This window comes from Phalacrocorax carbo, chromosome 22 (genome assembly GCF_963921805.1).
Source record: "Phalacrocorax carbo chromosome 22, bPhaCar2.1, whole genome shotgun sequence".
Classification (NCBI taxonomy): Eukaryota; Metazoa; Chordata; class Aves; order Suliformes; family Phalacrocoracidae; genus Phalacrocorax; species Phalacrocorax carbo.
Window position 1 is genome coordinate 8163854 of NC_087534.1, and position 17720 is coordinate 8181573.

A 17720-nucleotide genomic window follows, 5' to 3' on the forward strand; every position below is an offset into this window, starting at 1 on the left:
CCGCGCAGAGCCGCGCCCCGCGCCGCTGCAGGGCGTTTGTCCGGTTCCGTGTGTCGGTCGCAGCCGGTGCTCGCACCCCCAGCCGCTAATTATTTACTTTCTCATTTCGCCCTAGAGGCACAGCTCCCTTTCAGTCCACCACGCACGCTCAGAGAGCGAGGGGCTTATGTGAGTGGGGGGTTTCTGCCTATGGGCGCGACTTTTAGTGTTAGAATGATGATAGTTCGCCTGAAGGACACCGGGTTTTAGTTCTTCTCCACATCCCCGGTAGCTGTTCTCGACTACGCGCTTTGTCACCCCGCTCTCGGCGCCTCCGGAGGCGGGACGCTCCCTCTCGGTCTCGGCTCTCCTCGCGGTTACGGCCGCGTCACCCACACCTGCCGGCCTCGGCTCAGTCTGTTTCCAGGCTGGGGTGGGCCACGCTGACGGCTCAGCAGAAGGTGCCATTTCCCCCGGGATATCGAGGGGGGCCTCGGCTGGGCCGGGGGTCGCGGCCGCCGCGGCGCTGTGGGGCGGCAGCGCAGCGCGGGGGGCCGCAGCAGGGCTCGCCCCCCGCCGCGCTGCTGGAGCCGCGGGACGCGGTGCCGCCGGAGGAGCCTGCCCGGGCCGGCCGGAGAGGCCGGGAGTTCTGCCTGGCCTTGGAGCTCCAGCGGGTTTTTCGGAAGCTCTTTGCTCTCTGAAATTCTTTCTTTCCCCTTCCCTTCTTAGCGGGTCAAAACGTGCTGAGCCTTTAACTTCGCCTCTCCCAAGAGCTTGCTTGGTGATTTAAAAAAAACTAGCACAGCACCAAAACAGGCTGTGTCCGCGTGGCACCGAGGCTTCTACCTTGAGTGTAAATACAGAGGGGTGAGAAGGTGGGAGAAGTTAAAAGGCAAAACACTTGGGGAATACGCTTTATTTAAAAGAACTTTTTGAGGATGCATTTTATTGCAAAGTAAAGCGGAGTAACACAACATTGTGGTAAAACCGCATAATTCCAGGAACAGAAGTAGAAGCTCAGGCTGGTTTTTAGAAGCGCATTGCTACTGTCGTAATTACTGCAACATATCCTCCTGAAGCATCCTTGGGGCTTTTTCCTCCACCTACCCTTTTCCTTAAATGCCAGTCTACATTTGCCCTCTGAGCCCACGCTGGCCTTACAGCTGTTTTCTGTGGAGTAAAGCAAGTTATTTACCCACAGTAAGCAGCCTATACTGTAAACTCTGTTGCAAGCTTTCCAGGAGTCAGCAAGAGATCACGCATTTACCAGATCTCCACATAAAATCCCTTTCCATTTGCTCTAAGAGTTCCCAAACTCCATCTGTTCGGTGCTTTAGGGGCTGTGAAGCAAGAGAGCTCCGCTATGGCAAGGGGAAGAGGGGAAAGCTCCACCCCGTCTGCCAGCTGCAAGAGCTCCTCAGCCACAACTGGCCGTCTGGGGAGGGCAGAAATACCGAGGTTCCTCCAGCAAGCGGGATTTAGGCTTTTAAATTACAGAAATCGCCCCCCTTGCTGTGTGCTACGGCTTGGATGGCTGCACATCCAGGGCAAAGCTTTGAACGTGGCTGAGGGACCTAGTCAGGGAATGATCTCTCTGCCAGGAGGTGCCAGCAGGTGCCCTTTATGGGTGGCCATTACTGGAGCAGAGTCCAGGACCAGGAGGGAAATGCATTCACGTTGTGATCAGGCTCTTTCCTCCGCCTGGCACTGGGCCTGGGGTGCATGGCTGGCCCTGACAGATGGCGTTAGAAAAAGAAACACCTTGGTTCTTTTGCTCATTTGCCCAAATAAGCATAAAAGCTGCCTGAGGAGCTTCAGGTCATACATCTGAAGGACCCATATCTCCACTGAATCTAGGCAAAGTCTGATACAAACATTGCTCCTGTCTTTGGAAAGACCCGAGCTTGTCTTTCACATTTTCTGGTGGGTGTAAGAAGACTCCTGACCTTGCATATGATTAATCAGTGTCACAGGTCAGATAGATACACTTTTTCTGTCATCAACAAACTCTGCTATATAGTTTAGGGAACCAAAAACCGTTGTGAAAACAAGTAAGTTCCCTTTCCTGCCCAATTTCCTGTGCTGGATTGAGCAATTTGGGTCAGAAGAGGAACCTCAAGCACCTCATGATTAGTAACAGAACTCAGCACCCCTGGAAAATCACTTTGCCCTGGTTCCCAACTGGCTGCAGCCAGCCCTGAGTGAGGAGTCTCCAGTCTTGCTGGAGTGCATGAGTTCATTTTCTGCCAAGTGTCCTGTATCACTGCGCAGCACTGATTTACTCAGAAAGTGGCCATGACCTGACCTAATACTTCACTTGTGGTAGGATATCAAGAACTCAGCAGCTTCATTTCTTCAAAGCAGAAATAGAAAAGCTGGGGGAAGGAATAATGTACAGTTGCTTGCTACAACCCTAATTTAAATAAATAAGAACAAAAATACTGAAGCATTGTAAGCTTTTTTTTTTTTTTCGTATCATAATGCCCATGCTGAAAATAATCTTCTGTTATTTGGAGCCTCCAAAGTGAGATTGGATTTCCACAGACATGTGGAGTCAGCCACAAATTACTAAACTGAGGGTAAGAGGCCACTGGTTTGCCAGCCCCACTATCATACAAGAAGCCAGGGCGGGCCACAGTCCCCTTTGGACATAATGCTGCTCTGGGGGTGGGGGCTGAGGCACTGCCAATTTCTCTTCCTGTTCCTGCCTACTAGTTCAGTCACTTGACTGATTCAAGAGCTGGAAGCAAAGGCTAAAATTTGTAATAGCTACTCTCAGACATCGGTCAAAGGATAGACCCCAGCAGACCATGCAAGTAGGTAAGAAGGGATCAGAGGTGCAGATCTCTCTGATGGCATTTGAGGAACTCCTTGGACTTCTAGCCCCTCAGGAGCTTCTTCAGCTCAGTCTCTCCTCACAGAACAAGGCAAGCTTCTTGGAAAAGTCACTTGATGATGCTAGCAACTCAGTCTGTTCTTCTAGGTCTTTTAGCAGCCTCTTACAGGTCTGATACCAGATTCTTTGTGGGAGCTGAGCAGGCAAAGAACCAGGGATGGTGCTACCTGGGCTGACACAGTGGGTAACTTCAGTGCACTTAGCTTCTAGCTGCTCACTGCAGAGACCCAGTGACCTATTTCTTTCATGTAAAAGCAGATCCTCTGAGCTGTTATCAGTGCCCGCAAGAACATCAGCCCAGGCAGAAGGTGCTTTTCTGCCAGGTTATTACAGGTCCCAGTTCTGCCAGTTGCATGGGATAGAAGAAATGAGCATCCATCCATTCATCTTTCTAATGGGGAAAAAAAGCCATAATATCCTGGTCCTCTGTTGTGTTCCTCAGTGCTTCTTCTCGAGAAGATGAGTGACTAATTCATGCACCTCAGTCTGCAGTCAGAACAGAACTGACCTAGATCCTGATGGCATCCTCTTGGTGAATGGTGCCCTCAATCCCTGTGTCTGTGGTTTGCCTGGAGCACTTGCGGCTCCCTTTCATGCTTTTCAGGTTTTCTGAAAGATGCTTCTGGAACTTCTTGGTGAGGAAGCAGTAGATGATTGGGTCCAACACACAGTTCATACTCAAGAGGCACAAAGTCACCTGGTGAGCATCATTGAGGAGTTGGCGCAAGTGACAGTCTTCCTTCTTCCAGTGCTCCAGAACAGTCAGGGTCCAGGGCAGGTCCACTATGTGATGAGGGACAAAGCTTATGATGAACACACCCAGCACCATGCAAACCATCCAGAGCGCCCTTTGCTTGACGTGAGCTCTCTTCTGTGGCTGCACTGATTTGGAGAACAGGGTCCTGATAATGATGATGTTCCAGCCTAGTATAAAAAGGAAAATTATATAGAAGAGGACGCAGATGATTATATGAATGGCAAGAACAGCTGAAACACTGCCAGAAGGCTTATAGCGCTCAAAGCACCGCGTGAAATTCCTCAGATTCATCTCCTCCTGATTAGTATTTTTGTCAAAAAGGTAATACAAGGAGCTGCCCACTGTTATGATCCAGATAGCTGCTGATATGTAGATACCCCTTCTCTGGGTGGTAAACTGAGCAGCTTTAATGGGATTAGTCACGGCTTGGTAACGGTTGTATGTGATGACCATCAGAAAGGCAACAGAAGAGTAAGTGTTAACAAAAAATAAACAACCAGCCACATTACAGAGGAACTCAGGCATGATCCAGTCTCCATTGTTGCTATAGTAAATAATCCACATTGGCATCGTAATCAAGAAGAGCAGGTCAGCTACTGTCAGGTTCACCATGAATATCTTAATTTCATTGAGTTTCTTGGTGGGGTAAATACGGCTGAAAATCCAGAGCACATAGCAGTTGGCAACAAAGCCCAGAATGAAAATGATGCTGTAGAAAATGGTGAAGAGTTTGTAGCGAAACTCGGAGTCTATTTGGCATAGAATGGAGGACCCAGCGCTGCCTTCAGCACCACTCTTATCCTTTCCAGACATCGTGGTGCTGAGTGGGCACGTCTGAAGCAGAATTTTGTGCTGTAGCTTTTCTTCTTACCTAAAAATACAAAGCATAACACGAGCTGATTGATATGGTGCCATTGCTAAGCCAAAGCCCACCTCTCATTTTCAGCTGTCTGTGACCACAGGAGTTCTGCTCCGTGCCTTGGCTCCAGCTACAGACACCTGCCCTCTCCCCTTGGTCCTCTCTTTGATGCCATTCCCACACCTTTGTGTCTTCATCCAGCGTTGTTCGCTGCAGTGCGGATCTGAGATCACTAATCTCTAATCTCAGAAGACTTTCCTGTGTGAGCGTTCTTAGACAAAATCATCTGGTACTCTGCTCCGTCTCAAGCTTCTTAATCTTTTACTATAAGCAAACAGGTTTTCTGGGTCTCTTTTTCCCCCCGTGGTTCCTAATGCTTTCTAACTTGCCTGCACTTATTTTTACCTAGGGATTCCAGAAGTGAAACAATACCTGGTAAAAATGTCTCACTGGTGCCGTTTCCAGAGTCGCCCTCTACTTGCTGTTTTCTGACATTTTCCTTCTTACACTTGTAAAGATTGTTTTTTTCTTTCAGAAGCTTTATAAGCTGTATTTTCCTAGTCACAGGCACCGTAGGATCTCACATTCACTTCATAGGCTACCAGAGCTCTCAGTTTTTTTACTCAGTGAATGATGTAAAAGATGAGTCACTAATACTAACAGGTGATGTTTTGTGGTACGTTGTTGACTATAACTACAGTTTATCTCTCTTAAAACCCTGGCTGTTGTCTCTCATGCCATTATTTTGAACTCAGGTTGCCATCAAACCCATCTGCGCTCTCCCCCGCGGTGTCTGCACCAAATGCATGTGTCAGCAGCAGCAATTCTGTACTTCCCTGTGCCGCTGCTGAGGCTGCTGACGAACACTGTCCCTAAAGAGATGCTGTCAGGTTTCTATTATTACCAGTCCCCACCACAGTTAGTATTTCTTCAAACCTTGCCTCCAGTTTGGACGTAGAGAATTCCTGCACCATCAGTACTGTATGTGTTCTAGTCTCAGAATGTACTGAGCCTGGCTGGGATGGAGTTCGTTTTCCCCGCAGCAGCCCTCATAGTGCTGTGCTTTGGTAACACCCGGTGGTTTGGCTGCTGCTGAGCAGCGCTCAAGGCTGTCTCTCCATTTCCCCCCTCACCAGCAGGCGGGGGGTGGGCAAGGTCTGTGGAGGGGATGCGACTGGGACAGCTGACCCAAACGGACCAAGGCGATATGCCATACCAGATGCTGTCCGCTCAGCAATAAAGGCTAAGAGAAAGGAGAAGGAATGGGGGGGGGGGGGGAATTCATTATTTATGTTTGTCTCGGGAGCAGCTGCTACCTGTACTGAAGCCCTACTTCCCGGGAAGTGGGTGGACATCACCTGCTGATGGGAAGCAGAGGATTAATCTTTGTTTTCATTTTGCTTCTGTGCATGGCCTTTGCTTTTGCTTTTATTAAACTGCCTTTATCTTGACCCACGAGGGTTTTTTTTCATCTTATTTTCACCCCCTGCCCCATTCAGCCAGAGTTACATGGGTTTGGTCTAATCCCTTGTATACTTTAACCTGCTGCTTTTATGATCCAGAGGACATAGATGCCTGTTCTTGGCTCTAGCTCCAACTCCCTGTCTGACGCTGGGCAGGCACTCACCTCTCCTGACATAATCCTGCAGATCTGCTTGTTTTTCTCTTCCTTTACGGGAAGATAACGGACTAATGCATGTGACGCAGTTTGAAAGCCATGGGCAAGGACACTAGGTTGCTCACTGATGGTAAACTTGCTGTGTTTTTAACCTAATTTGCAGAGCACGGTGGTTTTCCTTGAGCGTGGTAAACTGTGCTGCCAGTCACGAAGCCCAAACTTCTTGTGTCAGTTACAACGGGAATGCCGGGTGCTGTGCATTGTAATGTGCTTGCCCCAGCTCTGCCAGCCCCTTGGACAGCAAGGAGTTTTCCCTGCTGCCTCCTGAGAAGGCACCCTCCTGCCTTGAAACTTTCTGGATCTTCCCCAGCAGCAGACAGTGGCATGAAGCCCCATCTCACCCTCTCTGGGTTGAGTCTGTCTTTGTGCCCATGTGCAGTTGGTTCCTCATTAGCACATTTGCAATTTTCCCCTGAAATGGGGAAGTCAGCCCTAGTTCAAGAAAGCCCTACCTTTCTTCAGAAAACTCTGCAAACCACTTGGTACCTCTTCCCAGCTGTTAGGAGAGGGAGTCAATAGTCACCTCCCTGGGCCTGTCCCTCCTCACCCCTCACAGCTCCCCTAAGGACGGGACAACTACAGACACCCACAACTTGTCCTTGGCCCTTCACAGGCTGCTGCGTGCTGGGCAGCACTGGGGTTTGAGTGCCTTTAAACTCGATCCTTCAAGTGTTTCATGTGAATTATGTTCGTCCCATGTTCCACATGAATTAAGAAGTAGCTGTGGCAGTGGTAGTAGTTGGCTGGGTGACACATGGATCTGTACTCCTTCACCTTGATCTCTGCCACCCTGCTGAGAACCCACTGATCTCTGAGGGGTAGTAGCTGAATCAGGCGGTGGTAGCCAGGAGGTGAGGATGGCGTGGGCTATGGCAACTCAGGGTCTGGCCACGGAGGTCTGGCACACCCCTGCTCTGTCACTGCGGCACTCCCTGCTGCCCTGCGGAGAGGTCCCAGAGGGGACAGGGCTCTGTGCTCTGCTCCCTGTTCTGCCTTCATGCAGGACCCAAGGCAAGTCCTACTGGTCATCTCATGGATCTCTTTCCACACCCTCATCTATGTATGAAAAGTGGTGGTTGTTGCAAGATGGTCTTAAAGAAATGTCCATGTCAAAGCCCAGCTCTCCCACCCACTGAGGGATTGTCCCCAGCAAGGACATACACCAGTTGGAAGGGTTTGCATCTCCCAGCTCGGGAGGGCACCTGCAAGATGCAGACATTCAGGGAAGGGGTGAGGCTCTGCAGGGGCAAGAGAAGCTTGTGTTTGATACACTATTCTGATGTTAGAATAAGGAAATTAAAAAGTCCTAACTACCCAAGATTGTTAGAGAACTTCAGGGTTTTTTCCAGTCTGCATCTTAAACCCTCTGATCTGACTATCTGCCAACTTCAGCAGCTAGTTCTGGTGCTTGGGGCTGGAATCTTTGCAATGAAAGGTGCTCTATTACCACAGCACCAGGCCTGAGTATACCAAGAGTGGGGGGAAATAAAAAAAAAGGTGATGCATCCCACTAGCAGAATTCCTGAGGAGTGGCCACATCCAATACATAGGCACCACTGTTATTCACAAAGTCACTTTAGACCTTGCCAAGGTGCACCGTCCATCTACTCCTCTGTTTCTGGTGCTGTACGTGGGCAGGGCAGCCTCCCAGCTTTGCCCAGGAGCTCTGGTGAACTCTACTGGTGGGGTCTGAGGCCTGGCCATCAGCTGCCAGATCTAGCAGATGTCGTGGAAGGGAGTGCAAACCTGCGCATCCCCCTCTGCTGCAAAGCCCTGCACAGAAGATGGGTTTGAGCTAAGGGGCTGCTCTCTGACCTGGAGAGATGAAGGCAGGGACATGCACTATGTTGTTAAGTCTGCTAGAAATCTCTGGCAAAGGCGGGCTGTGGGAGATGGCAGTGCCGTCTCCTGGCCCCAACAGCACTTGGTCTTTGCATTAGTAGCCTGTCCAGTGCCAATGCCAAGGTTCTTCAGGGAATCAGAAGAAAGTTGTTGTTCCCCTCTTTCTTGTCAAGCCAGATACTCTACAAAATCCAGCTAGAAGAGAGCATGGCACCATGCCCAACTAAACTTTCTCAATACCTCCTTTCCTAAGGAACTTGAGCTCACATCTCCTGTTCACCTGTGAGATGTCCAAACCCTAGACTCTGGAGTACTGTATGGGGCACCTCACTCAGCCTCTCCTGTTGAAGTGGTTCTCCTTTGTATAAAACACATAAATATTCTCCATGCCAGCAGAAGGAGGAACAGCGTGGTGGGGTGCAGGCTGGCAGGTGTGGGTCCCGTTCCCCGCTGCAGCAGGCTGGACTGCGACACCAAAATCCCTGGCGCCTCTAGCCTAAGCACTACCACGTACAGCAGTACACCAGAGATAATACCAAGTGGTTTATATCATCGACTCCATTGTATGCAGACTAGGCATGGAAGTAACCAGCTGCATAGCAGAGCACGGCTGGGGCAACCGTGGACTCTGCTCCCAGTCCGCGCTCTCTGCCATGGGCCATACTCTTCCAATAAGGATTTACTGCCTCATGGCTGCAAGGTGCAAGGACCACGCTATCACAAGCTATGCCATCAGAAAAAGTATATTCCGAGAGGAATAGTACTAATAAAGTATACTTTCTGCTTACCACAGTCGAAAGGATTCAGCACAATATGTCCATCTTCAGCTGCAGTAGAGCAGTGGTGGGTGTTTTACTGAGGATCCTTGGTCTTCCAAGTGTTTCTCTGCCCTGAGGCTGGAAGGTCTCCACACAGGCAGCTCTCCAGAACAGGACACAAGAATGGAAGCAACTGCAGCATGACTGCAGAGTCACTAGAGAAGAGGAAATGGGTGACATCAGCTCAAAGGAAATGAGAAATAAAATAAGCTGTAGAGGAAAAGCAATTAACCACAGTAAAGACCTGGTAAGTCCTAAAAGCTTTCCTCAAAGTATCTCTGCTTCTGATGATCCTGAAAGTGGGCAATGTTAGGATTTTCCTCTAAAGGCAAACTAGGAATCCACTCCCTGTCCCTGGTTAGATCCGGGATTAGACAGCATTTGAGCATCCTTCTTCCAAATGGATGAATGGCAGAAGCCAGAAGAGCTTTCACTTAATAACTTTGAGGAAAGGAAGTGCCAGGAAACTCATATATCCTGTGGACAGACACATTCCCTACCAGAGTTTCCTTCACACCTGTGCTGGGGCTAAACAGACCCAGAAATCCAGCCATCCCAAGACTCCTTTTATCTCAGGGACCTTCAGTGGACACTGAGACACCACAGCATGGCAGGTCTTCACCTGGCCCATCCACCTTCACATCATGACCACCATTATTAGTGGCAGCCTGAAGACTCATCACAACGATGCGAGTTGGTGGAGCACTCAGGGAGACACCGGTGAGAAGCAAAGCTGCACACATGGTCCCAGCTAAGCCGTAAAGCCCAAGTTGTAGCTCGCATGCTGATGGTTAACCTGGCCTCCATGCGGACACTGCTCTGACACCTGCACACAGTGTGGAGGTGAACTTGGAGCAACTGCACCATGTCCTGCACAGATCTCACACCTGCAGACACCTACAGGAACTGGAACACCGAGTCTGGTGCCTGGGTTCAGTGTGAAACACAGGATAGAGCCACAAAGTCCGGTACCAGCACAAAGAGGTGTCTGAGCCTGCAACAAGGCTGCTGAGGAACAACATGGGCTCAAGTGGAAGCAGAAGAGGCCAGTCTGCATTGGTGCTCCCCAGGAAAGGTTGGATCTCCAGGCTCTTCTCATGAATTGCCATCTATGGCAAACAGCCCAGGGTAGACCCTGGCCTCGTCCATGCTGTGAGGAGCACCAGAGACCCCCATGGTGTGGTGTCACATCTTGGGAGAGCCATCAGGGCCAGGCTGAGGGTTGTGTCCCCTGGGCCACATCAGTTGAGGGCACCTGCCAAACTTCTCCGAGAGCCAGGAGCTGGCACAGACACTGGGACACCTTCAAGTCATGCTTTTGCTGTTGGACTGGTGAGCCCTGGCTCTGAGCCGGTACAAAGCAACCTCCTCACCAGCCCGGGACTTGGGGCACTGGTGGAGGGGGCAAGGCAGACGGCAGCATGCTGCTCTGCCGAGACGCTGACTTTTGGCTTGCCTGGCCTCAGGCATCTCGAGGCGATGGGCTGTGCAGCACCAGGGCAAGCCAGCATGGTGCCAGAGCCCACCCTCTCTCCATGCTCATGGCTCAATGTCGCCAGCCAGGGGCCCGCAAAGCCCCAGCACTGATCTGGGTTTCTTTGCCTGGGTCAGCTCTTCCCTGGCTCTTCTCCAGAGGGTGCAGATGGCCTTTCTCGGGGCTGTTATAGAGGGAAGCACCTGGTCTGTACTTCAGCACAGTGCCTCGGGGTGAGCAGAGGCAGGCTGTGTACCCGGGTGCCTGGCAGCCACCACCAGCCCCAGACGAGCTCCCAGCCTGGCAGGGTGTTGTGCAAGTGCTCGGCAAACTGCTGTGCAAAACTGGACGTCCTGCTGTTCCAGGCCCTGCTCAGAGGAAGCTCCAAAACACCCAGAGGTCCATGGAGACCACAACCACAGCTGGACACATCCCGAACGGCTGCAGGAGCACCCTTGTTCCCCATGGACACATCACGAGGTGCCCAAGGGACTCAGAAGCCACCTGAGCTGAGCGGGACCCAAACTCCTCCAGCGTGAGGGAGTCCTGCAGCAGCAGCACTGTGTGGGGTGGGAGACCCTACTCTACCCTGCCCTGCCTCGGCAGGGCGGGCTGCACCAGGCGGCTGGCTGTGTGGGGCTGGAGACCAGGGAACAGCCCAGCTTTGTCTCTGTCAGCCCATGTCAGGGTGACCTGAGGCTCACCGGGGTGAGATGAGGCTCCTGCAGTGATGCTAGAACTCTGTGCTGGGACGGAGGCTGCAGCGGTCCCTTTCCCTCCACCAGCTGCCGTCCTCCCTCCTTCCCCATCAGCCGCTGTAAAGATGTACTGAGGAACCTGACCCTTCACAGACCGGACAGAGCCCCGGTTACGCCTGCAAGACTGCTTCCAGGAGCTCAGATTAAAAACAAAGCAAAAGCATGCTCACGGGGTTGGCTGGCAGCCAGCCCATGCCTTTGGGCAGAACAGCCAGCGCGGATGTCTGGTCACGGAGGGAAGGGGAGCTCTTGGAAAGGCTGTAGCAACGGCCAAACAAAGCTTGCTGTCCTGCTGCAGCCAAGTTTTTAGAGGAAATGAAAGCCCAGGAGGTCTTGGATTGGGGAGGAGCTCTCATCATAAATCTTCATCCTTCCTCTGCTCAGCCCTGCGTCTACTCGGCCACTGATGGGGCACACGCACATCACCAAAGTTCAGCGAAGAAGACCTTTTGTAAAACCCAGAGAACCAAACAACAAACACATACCAAGTTCAGTGGTGAAGGACACAAAGAGCCCTCATGGGTGGAAGCTCTAGCAGTGACACAAGCTTTGCTTTCTGATTTAAGCGCTCCCGCTGGAGCCAGGACACCTCTAACTGCCCCGAGCTGGGAGCTGACCACATCCGTGCCAGCCAGCGCCTCCTCACCACTCTCCAGATTTACTCATTTTTGAGCTTTGCCTCAAATGCTCAGGTTAGGCCTCAAGCTATTGCGATTCACAGAAATACCCAGAACAACTGCTTGGTCATACAGACTGGCCTCTTGCTTGGCTTGCACTTGTCCACCTCTTAATAAGTTGGGGAGTTCCCTTTCTCATCATCTCCTTTTTCAGCTGTAGCATGTAAAGCATGAAAAGTAGAAGGGGACCCAGATCCAGCGCTCCCAGTACCAAGGCAATGGAGGCAGGGTGAGCATAGTCCCACCCTCCCTCCTGAACTGCCTTGTGCCTGGTTTGCACTGACAGGTCCCATTACCTGGGGTATCTGGTATTACGACACATTTTGTGTGTGGTGGCCTGGCTTATTACATGGTCCTGGCAGTTTTTGACTGACCTGTCATCAGCGTTATTTACCACTCTTCCAGCCCAGGGGACACACACAAAGTCTGGCAGCACCGAATGCCACGCAAGGCCAAGTTAAAAAAAAAATAAATCTTGAATATGCCTTTACTTTTATCAACCAAACTTGCCATCTAATGAAATAAAAAAGCCTCTTTTACTAGAACTGATTCCCATGCAATGCTGTTAACTAGCATTAATGGTACTTCAGGTTGTTGTTGTCAGGATGCTGGATCCTGGAGCAGCTCTTCAAATGATGTGTTGCAGGGACAACTTCATGTCTGGCTGGCAGGCGGCGGGCTGTTCCCCTTGGTTCTGGCACCGTATCAGCACTCTCATGGCAAGCGCACGCTGCCATGGAAGACACACACTGCCTCCTTGTACAGGCTGTCTGCTTGTGGCATGTTTCCTCGGGCTCGTTTCCTTCTGATATGGAGTCCATTAGCAACATACCCATTTTTGATGACCATATACAAATTTTTCAGGTATCAGAAACTCTTTTGGTTTTGAAAATACACTATTATAAGCAAATATCCAGAGATCTCTTTCCAAGAGCAAAATCACACTGAATTAGTGGAGAAAAACTCTCCTTGGAGTACAAAGAGGGGAGCAGCATTTTAGCCGACAGGCTCCGTCTGCATGCGCTGTCGACTGCCCTGTTCAGTGAGAAGAGCAGTGAACAAGTATAAGATGAGATGCCAACACAGAGCTTGTGAAAGCACCAGCCACTGCCACCAGGCCTAGAGCTGTGCGGTGCGGCAGTGTGCAGGACCAGCACACGGTGGGCATGATCCCTGCCGGCCCCAGTCACCAGGATGTCGTCCTCGAGTGCCACGACAGGTCTTTGAAAGGACACAAGTTCCTTTTGAGCTGGAGCGGCGGATGATCTGACACTAAGCATTACTGTCTGTGAGTTTCCACTACGCATCTGCACAATTTCCTCCTGCTTGTTGCAGGAAAGAAATATTAAATAAACTCTGTAGCTTTCACCTGCAAGCACTTCAGAGCCCAGCACAGCATGTCCCCACCTTATTACCAACTCTGCTGGAATGTGCCCCCAAGCTTGGGTTGCTCAGCAGGGAAATACACCCTCTGCAGCGGCCAAGAGCCCCTCCTCGAGCAGCGATGCTTCCTGGGAGCCATCTGACAACTGGGAGGCAGGGCACAGCGTCTGCTGCTCATGCTGCCGCTGGGATAACCCAGCCTGGCAGGAAACGTCGCTGTTGGGAGCCAGGCTGCCTCCCCAGCAGCGGTGAAGAAGCGAGCAGGGCAGACTCTGGCTGGTTTGGGCAGGTGGAGCCCAAGTCCAGCCCCGACGCAGAGGGCAGGGGGTGATCTCGGTGAGCCGCAGCGTCAGGGTTTGTATGCTGCAGCCCCAGGCTGTCTAGCTCTGCCGGAGGGGAAAACCATGCCTTCACTGAGCTGTCCATGGCCGGGTTGATCTGCTCCTGCCGCTCCACGCTGCAGCAAGTTACCTCCCAACAGCGAGTGGCTGCCCTCTGCCCTGTCCCCCTGCCCCAGCCTGGCAAGGGCAGGGGCCACGCACCAGCGGGATGAGTGACCTGGGCTCCTTGAGAGGCATTGCCTCCCCTTCCTCACAGGAGGAAGATCCATGGCAGGGCTCCTAACCTTGCTTTACAGTGTCCAAGCAAAGATGGGGTCGTTCTTGCCACCCAGGGGTGGGACAGGAGCCAGACAAGCGCAGTCCCCATCCCCACAGCCCCAGAGGCAATAGCAGCACTAGCCTGACTTGTGCCATCACAACGCAACTCGTCCCTGCTTGCTGGGTGCAGGGAGTGAGCACGCGTCTTCCCAGCGCGCCTGGACAGGGAGGACGAGGGTGGCTCTGACGACCCTGGAGCTGAGATGCCACAGCTCTGAGACCCAGGGGGGACCTGCAGCCAGCCCTGAGGCACCCAGGCACAGCAGGAGCCTGTGGAGCTCGGGGAGGGAGGACAGCACCCTGGGAGAGCAAGGAGAAGGGAAAGGCGGCTCTTACCTCAGGGCCACAGAGCACCTGGCCCAGCAGACGCAGACCCAGCCCGCCAGGTCCCTGCTGCAAGCGGAGCCACCAGCAGGACCGAGCCATCAGCGTGCCCCTGCCCGGGAAGAGGCTCAGACGGGAAGGAGGGCGCGCTCGCAGGTGAGTGACTCACTTCCCTCTTGGCACTTGCGACATGGCTCAGACGCGCCCCATCTGCGCCCTGGAGCTCCACACCGACTCCTGCAGCCCTTCCTCTGGCAGGCCGTGGTAGGGGATCAGCAGCGGAGGCTCTGTGCTGGCCAGGGGCTTGTCACGCTCCCGCGTCGCCCAGTGCCTCGCAGGCCTGAGACGGGGCAGCCCTGCGCTGCAGCAGCTCCAGGGCAGGGGCACTCCCCAGCCCGGCCGCGCTGGCAGAGGTGGTCTGGGCTTGGCGAGGGGGGCCAGCGCCCTCGGCAGATCCGTCCCCTGGGCTTCTCATTTCCTTCCAGATACTGGGACCGGGAGCCAGCAGAGCGGCGAGTGCTTGTTCAAATGCTTCCATTGGAGGTGGAAACTTGCTGCAGCAGGGCAGCGTGTCAGGATGAGACCGCTTTGCTGTGCGAGTCCCAGTATGGGGAAGCACTAGCCAGAAAAATATTCCAGGCCGTGGCAGCTAGTGTCCTTGCCCTCTCTGCAGCATTATAAGCCCCCCTCGGTTCTTGTGCTCCTTCAGCCTGGGAAGAAAGGGTGGAGGGACGCATGGGGGACTGACCGCTCCTTGCTGCTGCAGTCCCAGGGCAGCAGCTCCGGCATCGCTCTGCTCATGTTTCACGTGGGATTTCCCCAGAAGTGTACCTGGCACTGGCATCACTCAGGTCATGGGCATAACATCCAGCGAGTCACTTGTGTTACAACAAGAAATCACATGCGCTTCTGTCTCCTCCCTTTACTCACCATGGGTTATTTAACAAGGAAACATTGTTGGGTTTTCTTTGCTGTTAGGAACCGGCACTGGTTTCTGCAAGAAGACACGAGGTTGCTGAGACGGCTCTGAAGGGCCAGACAGTCACAACTGGTCAGTGCACAGAAGCATGTTGAACATGTCCAGGCAGGCACACAGCCTGCACCACCATCAGAAGGAACTAGCTGTTTGCATGTCCTGCAGTCCCCCCATCCAGGCCTGCCAGACACCCAGACGCAGAATGCAGAGCTGCAGCAAACACCCCATTTTCCCAACCAAACAGAAAAGCTGCACCAGTTTATAGAGTAGGTAAGTTCTGGCTTCTCTCAACAGAGAAGGTTGCCACCATCCCCTTGTGAATAAGGAAAACTAGGCTATGCTAGGAGGACCGCGGCCAGCAGAATGAGGACAGTTAATATTCCCTCTGCTTGGTACTGGTGATGCTGCGCCTGAAACAGTGTGTGCAACTCAAAAGGGACATGGAGAACTGGAGAGGGATGGGCAGAGAGTTGCCACCCCAGTCTGAGCCCTGGGACATGCCCTACAAAGGGAGCCGGGCTGGGACAGCCCGGAGGCTGAGGGACAACCCGAGCACTACCTGCAGTCGTTGGAAGTTGCAAAGTGGATGGAAGCAAACTCTTCTCAGCAGTGACAGGTGGTGTGACAAGGGGCAATAGCCACAAACTGGGGGGCAGGGCAGTCAGGATGAACACTGGTGAAATATTTTTGCTAGAAGGGCTCTGCATCCCTGGGACAGGAACCCAGAGAGGCCAAGGGTCTGATCCTCACCACTTGGCTAGATAAAGCCGCAGCTGATGTCACCTACCATTAGTGACAGCCCCACTTCAAACACAAGGTTGAATTAAAGACCTCAGAGGTTCTTCCCCAAAACACTGCAGTTCTGTGATTTGAACTGCAACAACTGCACTAGCATGTGTGCCAGTGTTATTTTCCTTTGCAGGTGCTCTCCATGTCATCAAAACGCCCTCCTGCAAACCCCATTCCACCCAGAAAAACTGCCACAACAGTGACCGGGCAGGGCCTACTGGCATTTGAAAAGGAAGCAATTTGACCAGACCTGAGAGGATGGGTGACACATAAATCCTATTGATTATTTTCAGGTTACATCCTTGTTTGCTTCAGTAAGAATGTGGTAGCAGCTGCGAAGCAGGAGACTTTCACCTTAATGTTAATATTAATGCTGCGTCTGGACTTCCCTGCCGCTGCCAGACAACGGAATATCCCCGAAAAGGGGTATGAATGAGGCAGGTGTGAATGAAGAATCCATTTTAATGACACTGAACAGGCAGAGGCAGAGATCTCCTCCCACAAAGGTAAGACCTAATTGCCCCAAAGTACATGTCCATTCTTGCCCTGGGAGCCTGAAGCCCTCCAGCTGGTGTGACAAGGAGGCTTCCTAGCAGAAAGGCTGCCAAGCCTCGGTAGTGAGTCAGGCAGCTCAGCCTCATCCTAGATCCTACCTAAAGTGTGCGTGGTGCTTGATGCAGCACTGAAATTGGGGCGGGGAAGTCAGGAGCCCAGCCTAGAGGAGCAGCACTCCCAAACATCTGCCCATTTTGTGCACGATGCGAAGCCGGGGCTGTGAGAGCTTTACCTTTCAAGGAGCAAAAGGAGTTACCCCTGGAGCTGAAGACAAGGGAGCCCCCAGCAGCAGGAGGTGTGCTGCCAGCAGGAGCTCTGGAAAACAAAAATGAGGAGGTTTTGAACCCAGCTGGTGCAGCCCCACACACCATCGGGTCTGGGCACGCTGTGCTGATGCACAAGGGACGATGCCCCTTTCTGCTTGTGAATTGTAGGGCTCGGCTGCCTGAGCGGGGGAGGTCTTGCTCACACAGCAGCTCACACCTCTTGCAGCTTGCAAGAGGAATAGGAAGTCAAGACACCCCGTTTGCTCTAGATAACGCACTGCAACTGCCCAACCCTTTCTGAGGAAAACTTCATATATTAAGGCCAAACTCTCTCAGTTTCTCTCGTTTCAGTTAAGAGGGCAGAGAAAGACTAGCAAAAGAGACTCTCATCTGGAAGAAGAGGAGAGCACAAGCCCTTGATCTCTCCCACCGGGGTTCCCAACACTACGCTAGTTAATCCCCCAGAACTACAGTTACGCTCCCAAAATACAAATCACGTACAGTGAAAGAGCTGTTACTGCCCAAGGAGAAGGGGTGGAAGAAAGAGGGGGTTTCCACGCATTTACAAAGATGGCATCTCTTTGGGGAAGAGGAGGGCTGGAGGAAGACCCAGCCACCCAGACAGCATAACGGTGATGCTGGATCCAGGCCATCCAGTTCAGTACTTCGCGCCCAACAGCAGCTGGCAGATGATGATCAACTAAGAAAGCAAACACAGAGCAACACATCCCTCGTCGTATGCTGCCAGCACGTGCCAACAGGGGGCAGAGACCCCCGTGGCTCCTACACCGGGATCTTTACAGAGCGTGATGGCATGTATCTGTGTGAACACATATGTGGATGAAAATTAGAAACTTCTGACCTCAACAATAGTCTATGTTGAGTTCTACAACCCACTGCAGGAGAAGCATTTCTCTGTCTTTTCAACCCATTTCTTGCTGATTTCCCTCCAAAACCTTTTGTTCTCAGGTTCAGGAACAGAGCAGCTGTTGATGCCCTGGCTCTCCCCTGTATCATTGCTTGTTTCCTT

General features: G+C 52.4%; 1 protein-coding gene across 1 annotated transcript; it reads right to left on the reverse strand.

The window, feature by feature from the left end:
• Positions 1 to 884: 884 nt before the first annotated feature.
• Positions 885 to 8979, reverse strand: PTAFR (platelet activating factor receptor). The gene is made up of 2 exons (XM_064471395.1): positions 8800 to 8979; positions 885 to 4503 (listed from the first exon to the last, which is right to left on the reverse strand). The coding sequence occupies exon 2, from the start codon at positions 4443 to 4445 to the stop codon at positions 3384 to 3386; it is 1062 nt and encodes a 353-aa protein (XP_064327465.1). The 5' UTR covers positions 4446 to 4503; positions 8800 to 8979; the 3' UTR covers positions 885 to 3383.
• Positions 8980 to 17720: the final 8741 nt, after the last annotated feature.

Coding starts and splice junctions, on each gene's coding strand:
- PTAFR (XM_064471395.1), bottom strand. CDS start 4,445: ATGTCTGGAAAGGATAAGAGTGGTGCTGAAGGCAGCGCTGGGTCCTCC.